This window comes from Pinus tabuliformis, chromosome 6 (assembly GCF_031772625.1).
Source record: "Pinus tabuliformis cultivar Carrire ecotype Pingquan chromosome 6, CPIR1, whole genome shotgun sequence".
Taxonomy (NCBI): domain Eukaryota; kingdom Viridiplantae; phylum Streptophyta; class Pinopsida; order Pinales; family Pinaceae; genus Pinus; species Pinus tabuliformis.
The window spans coordinates 1,842,860,497-1,842,875,073 of NC_142292.1; the positions used below are offsets into that span (position 1 = coordinate 1,842,860,497).

The 14,577-nt window shown below is 39.8% G+C and overlaps 1 protein-coding gene across 2 annotated transcripts in view; it reads right to left on the reverse strand.

The window, feature by feature from the left end:
* The window catches only part of LOC149266377 (mediator of RNA polymerase II transcription subunit), a 182,406-nt gene that overhangs the window by 76,723 nt on the left and 91,106 nt on the right, over positions 1–14,577 (reverse strand). For both annotated transcript variants that reach the window (XM_089430482.1, XM_089430486.1), the window contains exons 2-3: positions 1,536–1,704; positions 754–1,252 (exon numbers count right to left, since the gene is read on the reverse strand). In XM_089430482.1, the coding sequence (XP_089286608.1) occupies positions 754–1,252; positions 1,536–1,704 (668 nt within the window). The remainder of the gene's footprint in view (positions 1–753; positions 1,253–1,535; positions 1,705–14,577) is intronic.

Genomic DNA, 14,577 nt, shown 5'->3' on the forward strand with positions numbered 1-14,577 from the left:
AAGATACAAATCAAGGCAAAATTCAGCCACTTTGTGGATTCGCAGGCCTTTCAAATTCTGCCAAGGCTATTGTATGTTGGTTGTAAATATTGATTAAATTTTTCAGTTTTTGTTTAAAACTAAAGGATAGTATTTATTGAAATATCATATTATATACATATATATCTTATGAGTTGAATATGTTGCATCATATTTATATAACAAAGCTCACATTATATTAAATAAAATGCAAGGCTGTAACAACTAAAAGTCGAAAAATCAATGACTCAATGATGGCTTGCCTGGTCAGTCAAAGCAGGTAACTAATATAGCCGCCAAGAAGGTTCAAGTCCTACCAAGTGACATGCTAGTGCTTGTGCTCATGCTTCTGGATGTGCACCAGCTGTTGAGGCTAGGTGCAAGTCCTGGGCAACTTTGACATAACAGATACCCTCTCTTGTGGCTGGTTAGATGAAGGCTAATGTTGCTAATTTGTGTGCATGCATGTGTCTGATGCTGAATGAGTATTGAACAGCATTCAGCATATGTAATACTTAAGAGTGAAAATACTTATTTGGCGTATATATATTTGGTTGACAATCACTAACACCTGATAGTCTCAAAAGATTAAAAATATGCTTTATTTCTTCATGTAATTATACCACATGTTTGACTAGGTTTCCCAGTATCATTTAAATCATTTATGCTGATATAAAGCTCATTTGGTAATCAGAATCCAGCTCAAGACACATAGAATAGGGTTCAATTAATTACCTCATTAGGAGAGAAGAATGCTATAGCATCAGGAATAGTAGAACCTGCTGGTGTCAATGACACAACAGCTCTATAAATACCAGGAACCAACACATCCAAAACTCCCACCTGCTCTAATGGCACAGAACCTGAGGTCAATTGCCCTCCTTGTGCAGGTGATTTACCCAACAAATGACTTTGTTCTTGCTTCGTCAACTCTGAAGAACTATTACTGCCAAATGGAATTAGTGAAGAAGCTTTTTTGAACCATTCTAGCCGTTGATATGTAGATATTTTCATGCTAGGTGCTTCTGTCTCCAGACATTTAAGCACGTCAGATAAAATAGTTTGCTCATCTGATTTATCAAGCATATCTTGTCTTAGATGACCTGGACTCGGAAAAGAATGGCAAGATTTCTTTGCAGAACCCAATTCACCATTTGAAGCATTCCCAAATGTACGCTCTTCAAGATGAGGAAAGAAACGTCTCTTTTGATCTGTAAAAGCTTTCAGGGCTAGTCTGTAAAAGAAGAACAAATAATCAGCACAGCTTTCAGCACTGTAAATGATAAATTCAATTGTGTCGTAGCACACCATGTCAGTAAAATGCTCCTATAAAGTTAATGATTTTCATGGGATAAAATTCATGTTTTGTGCTAATTTAACATCCAACACACCTCTAACATGTTACACACAGTAGCTACCAACAGTTAATTCTGCTTTGAATAACAAACAAAAGTAGTTCTAATAAAAGGTGCAGGAAAACATTACCATGAATCTAGGTAGTTCTAGGTTGGATTTACCTTGTTCTGTCAACAGCTGATGCAGCAGCTTGACCTGCAAGCTGGCGCTTCCAGGCATATGCAACAATAGCACCATCAGGGCAAACAAGAGGCATATGCAAACCCCATGGACTTTCTTGCAGTCGCTGTTGAGATCCAATCAACACTCCTGATGCCTCTAACATCCTTCCTACCCACAAAACCGAAAAATAAGGTAGGATATAAATGGATTTATGAACAAGATTTTTGATATAGTTTACAATGCCTCTACAAATTGAATGGTTTGCAAACTGAACAATAAATCTAGACCACTGTAACATAACACACACTGAACAAATGATCGCAATCATAACATTTAACAGTGTTACTTTCATATAGTTTTATGTACTAAATTTTGAGTGGTTTTCAGTACTATAATGTCTCTTCTTTTTTCCTTGTATTTTGGGGGAAAATATTTAAAATCAAATGTTACCTATTCAATGTCTAATGATCATTGAACTGACTTGTTTTAATGAGTTGTAATTTTTCTGAGATAAATATTGAGCAAATTATAAGATTTTAAAAATTGGCTCATAGTCAGGGGTTGCAAAATGCATGAAATATTGTAAAGCAACCTGGCATGAAGATGGCATACATATACATGCCATCTGATTCCCAAGAGCAATCAGGAGATGGACTGTCAAAGATGCAAGAACAATAACATACTAAAAGGCAATTGACAGAATAGGTCGAATAGTTGCACACTGATGAGATGCTGTTCTTCTGCTTTCCATTGTCGACAATAACATTCATTGGCTGTCCTCTCACTCAGAACTTGGTATGGAACAGTTTCGCTTGTTGTTCTTCCCCCTATGGTGCTCTGACAAGTAATTGTTGGACTTGCTTTGTCTGAAGTGAGGGTTGTGCACAAAGATACAGCATTGAAGACTCGCTGCATTGGGGTGTCGATCAGCACACCAGAGTTAAATGCAAGACACATGGGAGGTTCAGAATTAGAATCACTATTCTCACTTATCTCCATGACCATGATTTGCTTCTGCACTATGCTACCCTTCAGGAAACCCCCTCAGAGACACACACAGAGGGGTGAGTTGTTGTTGACTAGACCTGTTTTTCCTTCCCACCAAGTGCATTCCTATGCTCACAAATCTTCATGAATTCAATGGTATATCATTCCTGATGCCCAATTTTCTGAAGATCAGTTGTGCTAGATGATGGTGCATGATATTTTAGACTACAATTGGTATGTGATTTCACTGTGTGGTTTCCTACTTAGAACTGATGCATAAGTTGTGAAGTGCACTTAGCATTAGATGGATACTTTACCACTTATAACTAGGTAAAGATATTACCTCATTAGTATATCAAACCATGCCGGGACATAATTGCCTCTAAATAAGTATGTCTTAACCTAAGCCACTAGGTACTACTCGGAATTCAAGGTGGATAGCATTGTCACATCACCTCCATACTTAGCACATTCCATCAATTTCCCTTTTATCTTGAGCATGAGACCCATGCATCAAGAATAACAATAATAAATTTCTTATCTCTTTAATATCAAATATATAAAATCATGATTACAATAGACATTATGAAGACCGAACCTAGTTACACATTTCAACACTTCAGACCCGACACACTGGAATATCACACTCCTCACATGAGAAAATCCCTCTCTCAAAGGCTAGTGTTGTTTTATTGTGTGTCTTCTCCTCTCCTTATCCTTGCTTTTATAACTTTACATTGAGCTAAATCCCTCACCCTAATCTCCAAGTGATTGGCAGAAAATTAGATCTCGCCTCACTAGAGATCAATCGTTGAAATTAAAACATAATCACTAAAGTAAATACTTTACTTTTCCTTGAGCTTTTTTAGATCAATAACCAACTTAATTAATTATGTGTTTTTACTAAGTTAGACATGTTCACACTTGAGCAAGTGTCCTAAAGAGACTTTCGGCAACTACTACATGCCTAGACACTTAGGTCTGTGCAGAAGTACCCAACCAAGCTATAAACATCAATAATTTATAAGTTCAAAGAAAAGATATTAGTTGAATATTAGTCTCAGGCTACTACTGCTTTTACTCAACTTTTTACGACTTACTACAGCATAAGGAGAAAAGTCATTTGGAAGGGTCTTAAAAAGATTTGAAGGATTTTGTTTCAAACTGTGAGGCTTACCAACAAAATAAAACTGAGACTGTTAGAAGTCCAGATTTGCTTCAGCCACTGCCTTTTCCCAATCAGAAGTCAGAATGAGTTAGCAAGGATTTCATTACTTCTCTTTATTTCGTTTCATTATTACTGTTGTTTGTGCTCGGAGTCATGGGTTTTTCAAGCCTTAGCATAGATTTCATGATTCTTGTATCTTGCTTTTTATAGGAGCCGTTTTCAGGCTTCTACTTTGTAATGACATTATTGTACTCAGCAGTCTCATTGACCTGCTTTTGTGGTCACCTATTGAAATTAATAAAATTATCTTATCTTCTTTGCCTCGGTTGGAAGGGAAAAGTTGTATCTATGTGGTGGATGATAGGTTAACTAAGCAAGCTCACTTTATTGCCATAAATTTCACTGATAAGGTTTCACAACTTGCCAAGTTGTCCATTAGTACATGTGCAAGTTACATGGACTTCAATGGAGCATTGTTAGTGACCAAGATCCACAGTTTATCAGCAATTTCTGGAAGAACATTTTAAACTTGTTGATACAACCTTGACCCTAGGTACAAGTTATAAGCCTCAACAAAGGGACAAACAGAAACAATAAACAAATGCCTAGAGCGGAATTTAAGAAGTTGCAGATCAACAAGCTTCATGGCCCAAATGGCTACAGTTGGCAGAGCATCCGCTATTGAGATGTCATCATTTTTGGCCCTTTATGGTTAAGACCCTCCTTCACTAATTGGCGTTGGGACAGAAGGCTATGCAAGTTCATCACACCTCTACATCTTCTAGAGACGTCAGTCAGCGAACAATTGTTCACTGAGTTGTTGGCCAACGGACGCACTGGATGGTCTACCAAGCATTTGACTGGTTAGGTAATTAAAATAAATCACTCCATTGGTGCACAGAACAAGGCAAAATTTGCGGAGTTTGTCATGTGCATGTCTAGAGTGGTGTTCAAGAAGTCGCAGATCAGCAAGCTTCATGGCCCAAATGGCTACAATTTGCAGAGCATCAGCTATTGAGATGTCACCATTTTTGGCCCTTTATGGTTAAGACCCTCCTTCACTAATTGCTGTTGGGACAGAAAGCTATGCAAGTTCATCAACCTCTAGTTGACTAAGGGACCCACTGGATGGTCAACCAAGCATTTGACTGGTTAGGTAATTAGAACAAAGCACTCCATTGGTGCACAGAACAAGGCAAAATTTGAGGAGTTTGTCATGTGCCCTCACTAATCCATGTAAACCTTGTTTTCCTCACTTCAACGGAGTTGGTTATATTATGGTGCTATATAAGATGGCCTTGTGGGATAATCTATAACTGTGTATGTATGTGAGACGTGTTACATATAAGCAAATCTTTTCATTTCATACACCTCTATGCATGTTGAGCTATGCTTGGTTGTGTTTACGTGTTTTAACAATGTCTTTAGACACCATCTCTCTCTTAGAATACTAAATCTTTGATCTACCTAATCCTCTAATTCTCCAACATGGTGTCAAAGCTAGTGGTTTGAGATCTAGCTTGTCGTTTTCAAGTCTTATGAAAGATGTCAGTTGTATGTGCTCCTAACAAGTTGACTCTATCTAGTAGATAGATCTAGGGTTTCTACTTACAAACTAAATTTGGGATTAGATTTCTAGATCGATATTTTAAATTCCAAACAAGAGCCTATGGTTCTTAATGTCAGTTATTATGGAATCCAGGCACGAGATATATAAACATTGTTAAAGAGTGAAGTGTTGTGTGTTAAGTTTCCAATAGCAGATCTGATTTCAATTCCTAGCAATTTATTGTATACCCATAAAATTTATTCACCCTAGCAAATTATTTTTTTGAAAAAACTGTTGAATAAAAATATATTGGTGTTTAACTAATTTGATTTGTAGCAAAAGCACAAGTGGAAAATAAATCACATGCACAAAAAAATTTACCCTTCAAATATTTCCTTCATTAATTTGCGCAAGAAAATTAAGCACTCCCTTAATGGGGAAAATGACCCTCGGAGAAATACAGAAAATACAACAATTGGAATCTGATGAATTGCCCCCCAAAAATTCACCCAACACTTTTACTGCCTGCCTCTCACATGCATAGCCCTCCTATAGCTTCTCAGCCTTCACACATGCATCCTTGACCCTCTCAACCTCCCACATGTGTGGCCCTAAGCTGGTACACTCACATGTGCCGCCTCCTTTGTGCTCTACTCAACTCGAGTAGCCTCTAGCAAGCTCTCTGCCCTCACAGATGCACTCAACCTACAAAACCTATGCTTCCTATGAAATTTCCTACTGCACACATTTCCTTCTCTTCATCCTCTAAGTCTCTCAGTCCTTGTGAAAAATATCCCTTCTCAAATTTGTTGATCTATTGAAATTGTATTTTGTGTCTTTCTCCTCCCTTAAGATCTCTTTTATAATTATCATTGAGCCAAAACCCTAACCCTCAATCTCCAAAGTAATGGATGGTTATGATTAAATCCTAATGCACTTAGATCAATGGCAGATATTATATCTAATTCACTATAGTGATTAAATCACTTTTCCTTGGGAAACTTTAGCCCAATAGCCAACATTAATTAATTAATCAATCAATGTGCTTTTTCCTAAGTTAGACTTAAGAAAGAAATTATTGAAGTCACTTACTCCACAAGAGCAAGTACCTAAAGAGTCTTGGACCACTCCTGCATGCTTGACACCTAGCCTATGCAAAAGTACTTGTCCTCTATTATATCATCAACATTGTCGCAATTTACAAAACTATACTATGGTTTCAGATCTAAAGGAGAACCAATAGAAGGTTATCATCAATGGAAAGAAGGATAATGTCATAGTAGTCATAAGGACCCACATCTTGAGAGAGATTCACTTCCATACAAGCAAGATCAATTGCCCATAGGTTATCTAAAAAAAGTTGAAGACTCTATTTAATAAAACCAACGAAAGTCAACTTATGCAGATTGAGAAAGAGTTTCTCTCTAGATCCTCTCTCCTTCGAAATAATTGAAGACTATTTGGCTCATGTGAAGGGACTTCAGTTAAAATTGGGTGAAAGCAAAAAGAATTTCTCCAAGAAAGATGGTCAACTCATAAAATTGATCCTGATGAATCTAAAGACAACCTATGATGTGTTATGCTCAAAAACCTTAGACCTACAAAAAGGATCATGGCAAGGGTTATTCATTTGACTCTTTTTATGGTTGACTAGGTACGGCACAAGAAAAATTTACTTAATGAAGGGAAACTTGAGGTCAAGCAATAGGCCTATTTGTTAGAGGGAAAATATTGATGGAATTATAGAGAAAGAGGTTGAAAATGCAGCCAAGAGAAAATGCAATTGTATCAACTAGACTATTAAGAAGAAGCATGGTGATGAGATTTTGACCAATAAAGGTACGAAGAAGATGACCTACCATAATTGGAATAAATTAGGACATATGGAGAAGGCTTATTGGGAAAAAACAGACATCTTAAAGAAGAAAGTGAAGAAGCTTGAAAGAGACATGTCAACAAGAAGATCAACTAATCTGCAAAGCCAACCTTCAAAAGGTAAGCTAGATAACTATACTTTATTATAGAATAGTTGACTATGGTTGAACCCTTCATATGGCTAAAGATGCCTCTCTTTTTCTTCATGAAAATAAGCTACAAAAAAAAGATCAAAAAAATTCACAGGTGATTATGCACTTACTATTACTAGTCATGGAAAGACTGAATGTCAAAATAGTGTGATCACTAAGGTGTATCATGTACCTAGCTTGAGTGCCAACTTTTTATATGTACCTCAACTAATTCAAACTAGCAAGAAGGTAAAGTTCCAGTTTATTATGAAGGATAAGCAGCGACTTGGTTGTTGTCAATGAAGGTTTCCTTGAACCAAAGGTGATCCAAAATGAATCCGCAACAAAGACAAATAGATGAAGACTTAGTCCTTCTCAAGCCTTGCATATTTACACTTCTCAAAATGATAGATAGTTGACAATGATTGCACCTGTTAACCACTCTGTGTCAACTACCCTATAGCAGTACAATTTTTCACAAAGGATTTCCATCATGTTCGAGCATTCAGATTATCATGGATTCATCATCATCAATGATCAGTTTATCAAAGTGACAAACCCATTCTGCAAAATTGTAATGTAAATGATCCTAGTAAGACCATATATGTATGTAACAACCTAGGTAAGTCTATCATTTGGGCGATGATTTTCATCTTAAAAGGCTTTTCGTCTCACTAATTTATTTGTGTTTCTAAACACAGATGATTGGCAAAGTTTTTCCGTCCAGCCTCACCCCAAAGCTAGGGTGGAATTTATCGTCAAAATCTTAGGTGAGTCCTAGTGTTTTAGTCAAGTATTATGTAAAAGTGATTTGGGAATAATTTAAGTTATTGGCTAAATTATTTTATTATAAATCATAGGGCATATTGAGTCGCAAAAATTGGTAATAAATTGAGAGTCTATAAATTGTTATATCTTGATGTAAAAAATATTTTGGTGCATGGTCTTTCATACTTAGACATCATGGCTAAAATATTAGAGGGTGCAAAAAATTATTAATCCCCTCAAGTGTCAATTAATTCAATTTTCTAGCAAAAATAAAATTAAAATCCTAAGCCAGAAATTTAATTAATTAGAGTCATAATTAAAAGCGCTAGATAAATCAAATTCTCCAAGTGGAAAAATTTGTGGGTCTTAAAGAAATTAATTTTTGGAAGTCCCCCACCAAAGGAATATTGGAAATTTCAAGAATAATTGGACCCTTGGGCCTTGGTGGTTAAGTCAAAGTCAATTTTTTGGGGAAATTAGCTCAGAAATTTTATTTTTGAGTTAATAAAAACGGTCTTCACGAAAAATTCGAAAATTCTTCAAAAATAAAAAATTTCGACGGTGGAGAATAAAAGATGGTCAAATATTTATCAATGGTCGAGATTACTTTGACGGGGATGAATCCAACTAGCCGTTATTTTCTACTTAGAGGATTATCTATAAATTAGAAGTCATTTGCTTCTCAGGTAACAAGAAACTTTTGTAAAGAAGCTCTGAGTCAGGCTCTGTTGTTGTAATTTTTTCTGGAATAATAAACAGACTTTCGGTTTATTCATGGTGGTGTTCCTCCTCTGCTTCTTGTGGTAAATTTTGGATCATGTTCTTAATGCTCTATTGAATAATATTTTATAAGTTATTTTTTATTTAGCCATTGAGTGGATTAACATTTGCACAAATATCTTGCATTAGTCACTGGGTTGAGAGAGGCATTATAACTTGATTAATCTAACAGGTATCTCTCGATCTTGAGGGTTATGGTGTTTATCTAGCCCCTATTGATCTAATAACTTGATCCCAAGTGTGTAGAGATCTCAAGGATTTAGATCTTGGGCGTGAGGGGAAGTCTACGGTTGGACCAGCCAACTCCCAAGACAAGAGAGCTTAAGGGCCCACTTTGTTAAATTTCAGCCCTTATCTAACGATTGGTTTTGCAAAGATCTTGGCCATTGTTCACCCATTTAAATTATTTCATTCATCTATTTTTATCTATTGTGCAGTTAACGAATAGATCTGCTTATAAGAGTGTTAAATTGGCAACTAGGGCCAAACTCCATGTGGGTCGGCTTATTTATGGCAGCTGATATTTTTATTGGATCCCTCTCGTCGAGAGGTGTAGCATTGATCCAAAGATCATCCGATTCCGATAAGTATTTATGGAGATATGAATTTATTTTGTTTATGTAATTATAGTCAAGCCGACCAGTTCTTATGTAGGCTCTAGAAGCCCAGCCGACGTGTCTATTCAACCTCCTCGTTTTTAGTATAAATAGAGGAGGATTTGAAGTCATTTGATAACACTCTTCATATGATCTCTCTTCTCCACTTGTTTGGGTTGTCCTCTCTCAAGGAGGACGTAGTGGAAAGGGTTTTCTATGAGAGCCCTAGACGCAGTCAACTAAGGTCACTTAGCCGCAGTTGAAAGGAGAGACACCTGTACGCAGTTGAAGAAGATCTGGCCGCAGTAAAGGAGGCCTCATACGCAGCTAAAGGGAAGGCCCTATCCGCAACAAAGGAAGGCTTGGGTAAGGCTAGATCCACAGCCATTGAGGAGACCCTAATACGCAGCAAAAGATGATGCCCTAACCGCAGTGATGCCCTAACCACAGTAAGCCGCAGGCTTATAAGGATGATCCACACAGCAAACAGAGACCTTATACGTTGTTCATGGTTAGACCTTATACGTTGATCATGGAGACCTTATACGCAGTTCTTGAAGGCTCTTATACGCAGGTCATATCATTGTTAAGAAGAGGCCTAATCCGCAGAAAAGGAACTCGAACTTCTTACCTTAGATTGGGCTGCAGGCAGAGGACACTTCAGCGTGGGAAAGAGGCAGCGTAGGAGCCTTTTGGAGCTGTATTGAAGTCTGTTCACACTTGCTGGGAGGCCGAGTTAGGTAAGGAGTAGGGCAGGTCTGTTGTGGCACGTTGAAAGGGTAAGAGAACTCTGTTTGGGCAGAACGTAAGTTACAGGTAGGCTGTGTGGTAGGCCGCAGGCCATACCACCACAGCTAAACACTTGCGTGGGTCTGTTTTGGGGCTGTATTGTGCCCTAATCTCCAGCGTAGAAGTAGAGGGATCACACTAAGGTGGGCCGCAGGTATTGAAGGCTGTTTGAGGACTGTTCATGGACTGTTTGAGGGCTGTTGCCGTGTGCTAAAGTGCCCTAACCAGGAACAGTCAAGGGCAGTGTGGGACATCAGATTTGGAGGCAAGGTTGTTGTGTATTGGGTCAATGTGTAGACCTTACTTGCTGCTGGGCTAAGCCACAGGCCATAGCCAGTAGCATAGATTGTGTTAAGGGTTGCGCAAATCAGTCTTGCAAGTATGGCAGTACTGAAACCTCAACTTGGATCATGACTGAATAAAGGAAGAGAACTGAAGTTTGATGCACCAGCTCATATAGCAGCGACAGCTAGTACTGCCGGAGAAGGACAGCATTCTGGAAGATGTAGCATGATTGGATGCAGCATGGTTGGATGTTGTGATCTGCAGTCCTTGTCATCAGATCTGCTTCCTCATTATATCATCTTCATGATGAAGATCTCTTCTCTTATCTTGTCAAGTCAAAGTTTTGACTTCTGATGTATATGTACTCTCTCTCTCTCTCTCTCTCTCTGCTGAACTTTGAAGATAAAAGAAGATTTGATCAAAGGGTTTCCCCACACATTGTGGGGTTTGTCCCTGGCTCGCGCCATATCTTGTGTCCTCTTGCCTTGGCTTGTCTTCTGCGTTTTATATTTATGTTCTATCTGCAGTTTATCATAATGCTGATGTGATTGCTAACTGTGAAAATTTAAATAAATTGCTCTAGCATAGAACATACCTAAACTTAACATGGTATCAGAGCTGAGGTGAAGACAATGCCCAAGCAAGAGTGAAATAGCAATCACCAAAGACAGTTGGGACAAGACAGAAGGATCAATGGGTTCCTCATAATTCACCGAGGGTGAATTCAAAGCAAAGAATGTTATCAGAATGGCGCAGCGGAAGATTTTGATGGTCCATCTTAAGATCACTTCATTAGGAAGTTCGGATCTAAGGGTGGAAGGAAAGGCGGATGCCTTGTTGAAATAAGTTCGGCCGTTATGCGAAGGAGTGTCCGAATGGCAGAGACACATCTCTTGATGAAGATAACAATCATTCCTGGGACATCTTCCATGATCAAAAGAATGACTGGTAATGCAGGTCATCAAGGAAATGGTCGACTCTTCCACGAAAGCAAGGAACCCCTGAATCTCTTTTATGTACCTGATCGAACCTGATGTCCATCTCGGAAATGGAAGTCAAAGGTTGCAGGGTGGCACTTATCGATGGAAAGGTACGTGTTTGAAAATAGATCTTTTAAAGATGTTTTTGAGTTCAGGGTTGTATCAAGTTGCAGGAAGTCCACTGGGGACCATGTCCATTGACTCAGCACCGGAGGTCTATGAGTCAGATGGTGACTAGGATGCCTGAATTCAAAAAGAAGCATGAAGGTACATATCTGAAAAGTACCGAAGGAAAATATTATAAGGGGACCATTCCCCTCATGCAGTAGGTTCACAGGTTTGGAACAACCCGAGGAGTTTGAGAATCATGATCAAGGAATCTCATGTATACAGATGGAAGAAAGCCCTCTGTGGCTTGAAGAAAAACACCTCTGGCATAATATGAGAGGATTGATAGCTGTCTAATGCAGCTGAGATTCACTAGGAGTGAAACCGATCCAAACCATTACTCGAAGGTTGTGGATGATAAACCTCTCGTACCGGCACCTATGTCTGACAGGTGCAGACCCTCTCATTTATAGGAGACAGAGGGAGTTGGATTCTGAATGTGGGAAGATAAGATGCAAGCTTGTGACTGCCTCGAGGATCTTAACTTTCAAAAGTTATATGGTAATAATGTCGGACCAGATTTTGGAAATGCCTCTGAGTTTCATAAACTCATTCGCGTTGATGTTCTTGGAGAACCTCCGTCCGGACATCTGTGTTGCAATTAGCATGGTGAGCTCACATTTGGTTGAGCCTCACTAGATTGGTGCCAAGAATCTTCTAAGATATCTTTAGGGCACAATCTCTCATGAATTGAGATACACTGCCGGAAATATGAAACCACATGATTATGAGTGGGCAGGAAGTATGGAGGTTCACTAGAGCACTTCTCAGTGCTGTTTGGAATCTGCCTTGATATCCTGGATGAGCAGGAAGCAGAAGTCGGTGACTCTGAGCACCACCAAGGCAGAATACATTGCTGATAGTATGGCCTTCTGTGAGGTAGTCTGGTTGTTGAAGCTCTTCAGCGAGCTGTTTGTACACATGATGAATATCACTGTGAATCTCTGTGACAACCAGAGATGGGATTCGATTATTAAGGAATCCCATATTTGACAATTGCTCTAGCAGATAGACATCAATTACTGCCTTATCTGGGATATGGTAAGTCGATGATCAAGGAGGCTCCATCACACTGAGATGATGTACAGGACAGAGCCCTGAGGAAAAATCAAATTTGTGATTTTCCCGAACGACTTGGAGTCGTCGAGAGACCTTTGTAAAAGGGTCCTGCATGCTGCATACATTGAGCTCTAGGAGCTTTGGGGGGCTTGCAGTTCTATTGGAGCAACATACGACCACAGGGTGACTCACCCTCCCCTGGTGGTGCGCACTGAAACAAGATGATTCGCTCTCTTGTGGAACAAGATGATTCGCTCTCTTGTGGGACAAGATGATTCGCTCTCTTGTGTAGCAGGATGATTAGTTCTCCTGTGAGGCCTGGATTGATGTGTTCTCCATGGCGATTGTAGCAGGATTGATGTGTTCTCCTGTGAGGCCTGGATTGATGTGTTCTCCATGGCGATTGTAGCAGGATTGATGTGTTCTCCTGTGAGGCCTGGATTGATGTGTTCTCCATGGCAGCCTGGATTGATGTGTTCTCCATGGCGATTGTAGCAGGATTGATGTGTTCTCCTGTGAGGACAGGATTGATTAAGTTCTCCTTTCGAGGCTTCCTACCCATGCAGTCTAGGACTCATGGGAAGTACCTCTCATCTGATCAATGAGCAGGGAAATGAAGTTAGGGACCATAGTAATACCGATGGACGCATCGTTGTATCTACCGTACTCCCTACGCTAGGATGTCCTCCATTGATCTGGGATCAATGATACTGGTCTGGGACCAGTGGTAGGAGTTGTACATGCTATGACGCTGACTTCGGGTCGGTTGAGACTGGTCTGGGACCAGTGGTACATACTCCGAGACTGACTTCGTGTCAGTGCAGTACTAGTCTGGGACCAGTGAGAGTGGTACATACTATGACGCTGACTTCGGGTCGGTTGAGACTGGTCTGGGACCAGTGGTACACTCTCTGAGACTGCGATACTGGTCTGGGACCAGTGGTAGGAGTGGTACTTACTATGAAGCTGACTTCGGGTCAGTTGAGACTGGTCTGGGACTAGTGGTATGCACTCTGAGACTGACTTCAGGTCAGTGGAGAATGATATGACTCATTCTCGATCAATTCTTCTTCTTCATAGTTCAGCGGAGCTGAGCAGAGCAAAGCTAGCAGAGTAGAGCAGAGCCAGCAGGGCTGAGCAGAGTTGGGCAGAACAGTGCAGGGCACTGATGGCAGAGATAGTACAGTCGTACACATGGATCAGCGGATGGAGTTCTCCCTAGTTGAGAGGGAGTGTTAAATTGGCAACTAGGGCCAAACTCCATGTGGGTCGGCTTATTTATGGCAGCTGATATTTTTATTGGATCCCTCTCGTCGAGAGGTGTAGGATTGATCCAAAGATCATCCGATTCCGATAAGTATTTATGGAGATATGAATTTATTTTGTTTATGTAATTATAGTCAAGCCGACCAGCTCTTATGTAGGCTCTAGAAGCCCAGCCGACGTGTCTATTCAACCTCCTCGTTTTTAGTATAAATAGAGGAGGATTTGAAGTCATTTGGTAACACTCTTCATATGATCTCTCTTCTCCACTTGTTTGGGTTGTCCTCTCTCAAGGAGGACGTAGTGGAAAGGGTCTTCTATGAGAGCCCTAGACGCAGTCAACTAAGGTCACTTAGCCGCAGTTGAAAGGAGAGACACCTGTACGCAGTTGAAGAAGATCTGGCCGCAGTAAAGGAGGCCTCATACGCAGCTAAAGGGAAGGCCCTATCCGCAACAAAGGAAGGCTTGGGTAAGGCTAGATCCACAGCCATTGAGGAGACCCTAATACGCAGCAAAAGATGATGCCCTAACCGCAGTGATGCCCTAACCACAGTAAGCCGCAGGCTTATAAGGATGATCCACACAGCAAACAGAGACCTTATACGCTGTTCATGGTTAGACCTTATACGTTGATCATGGAGAC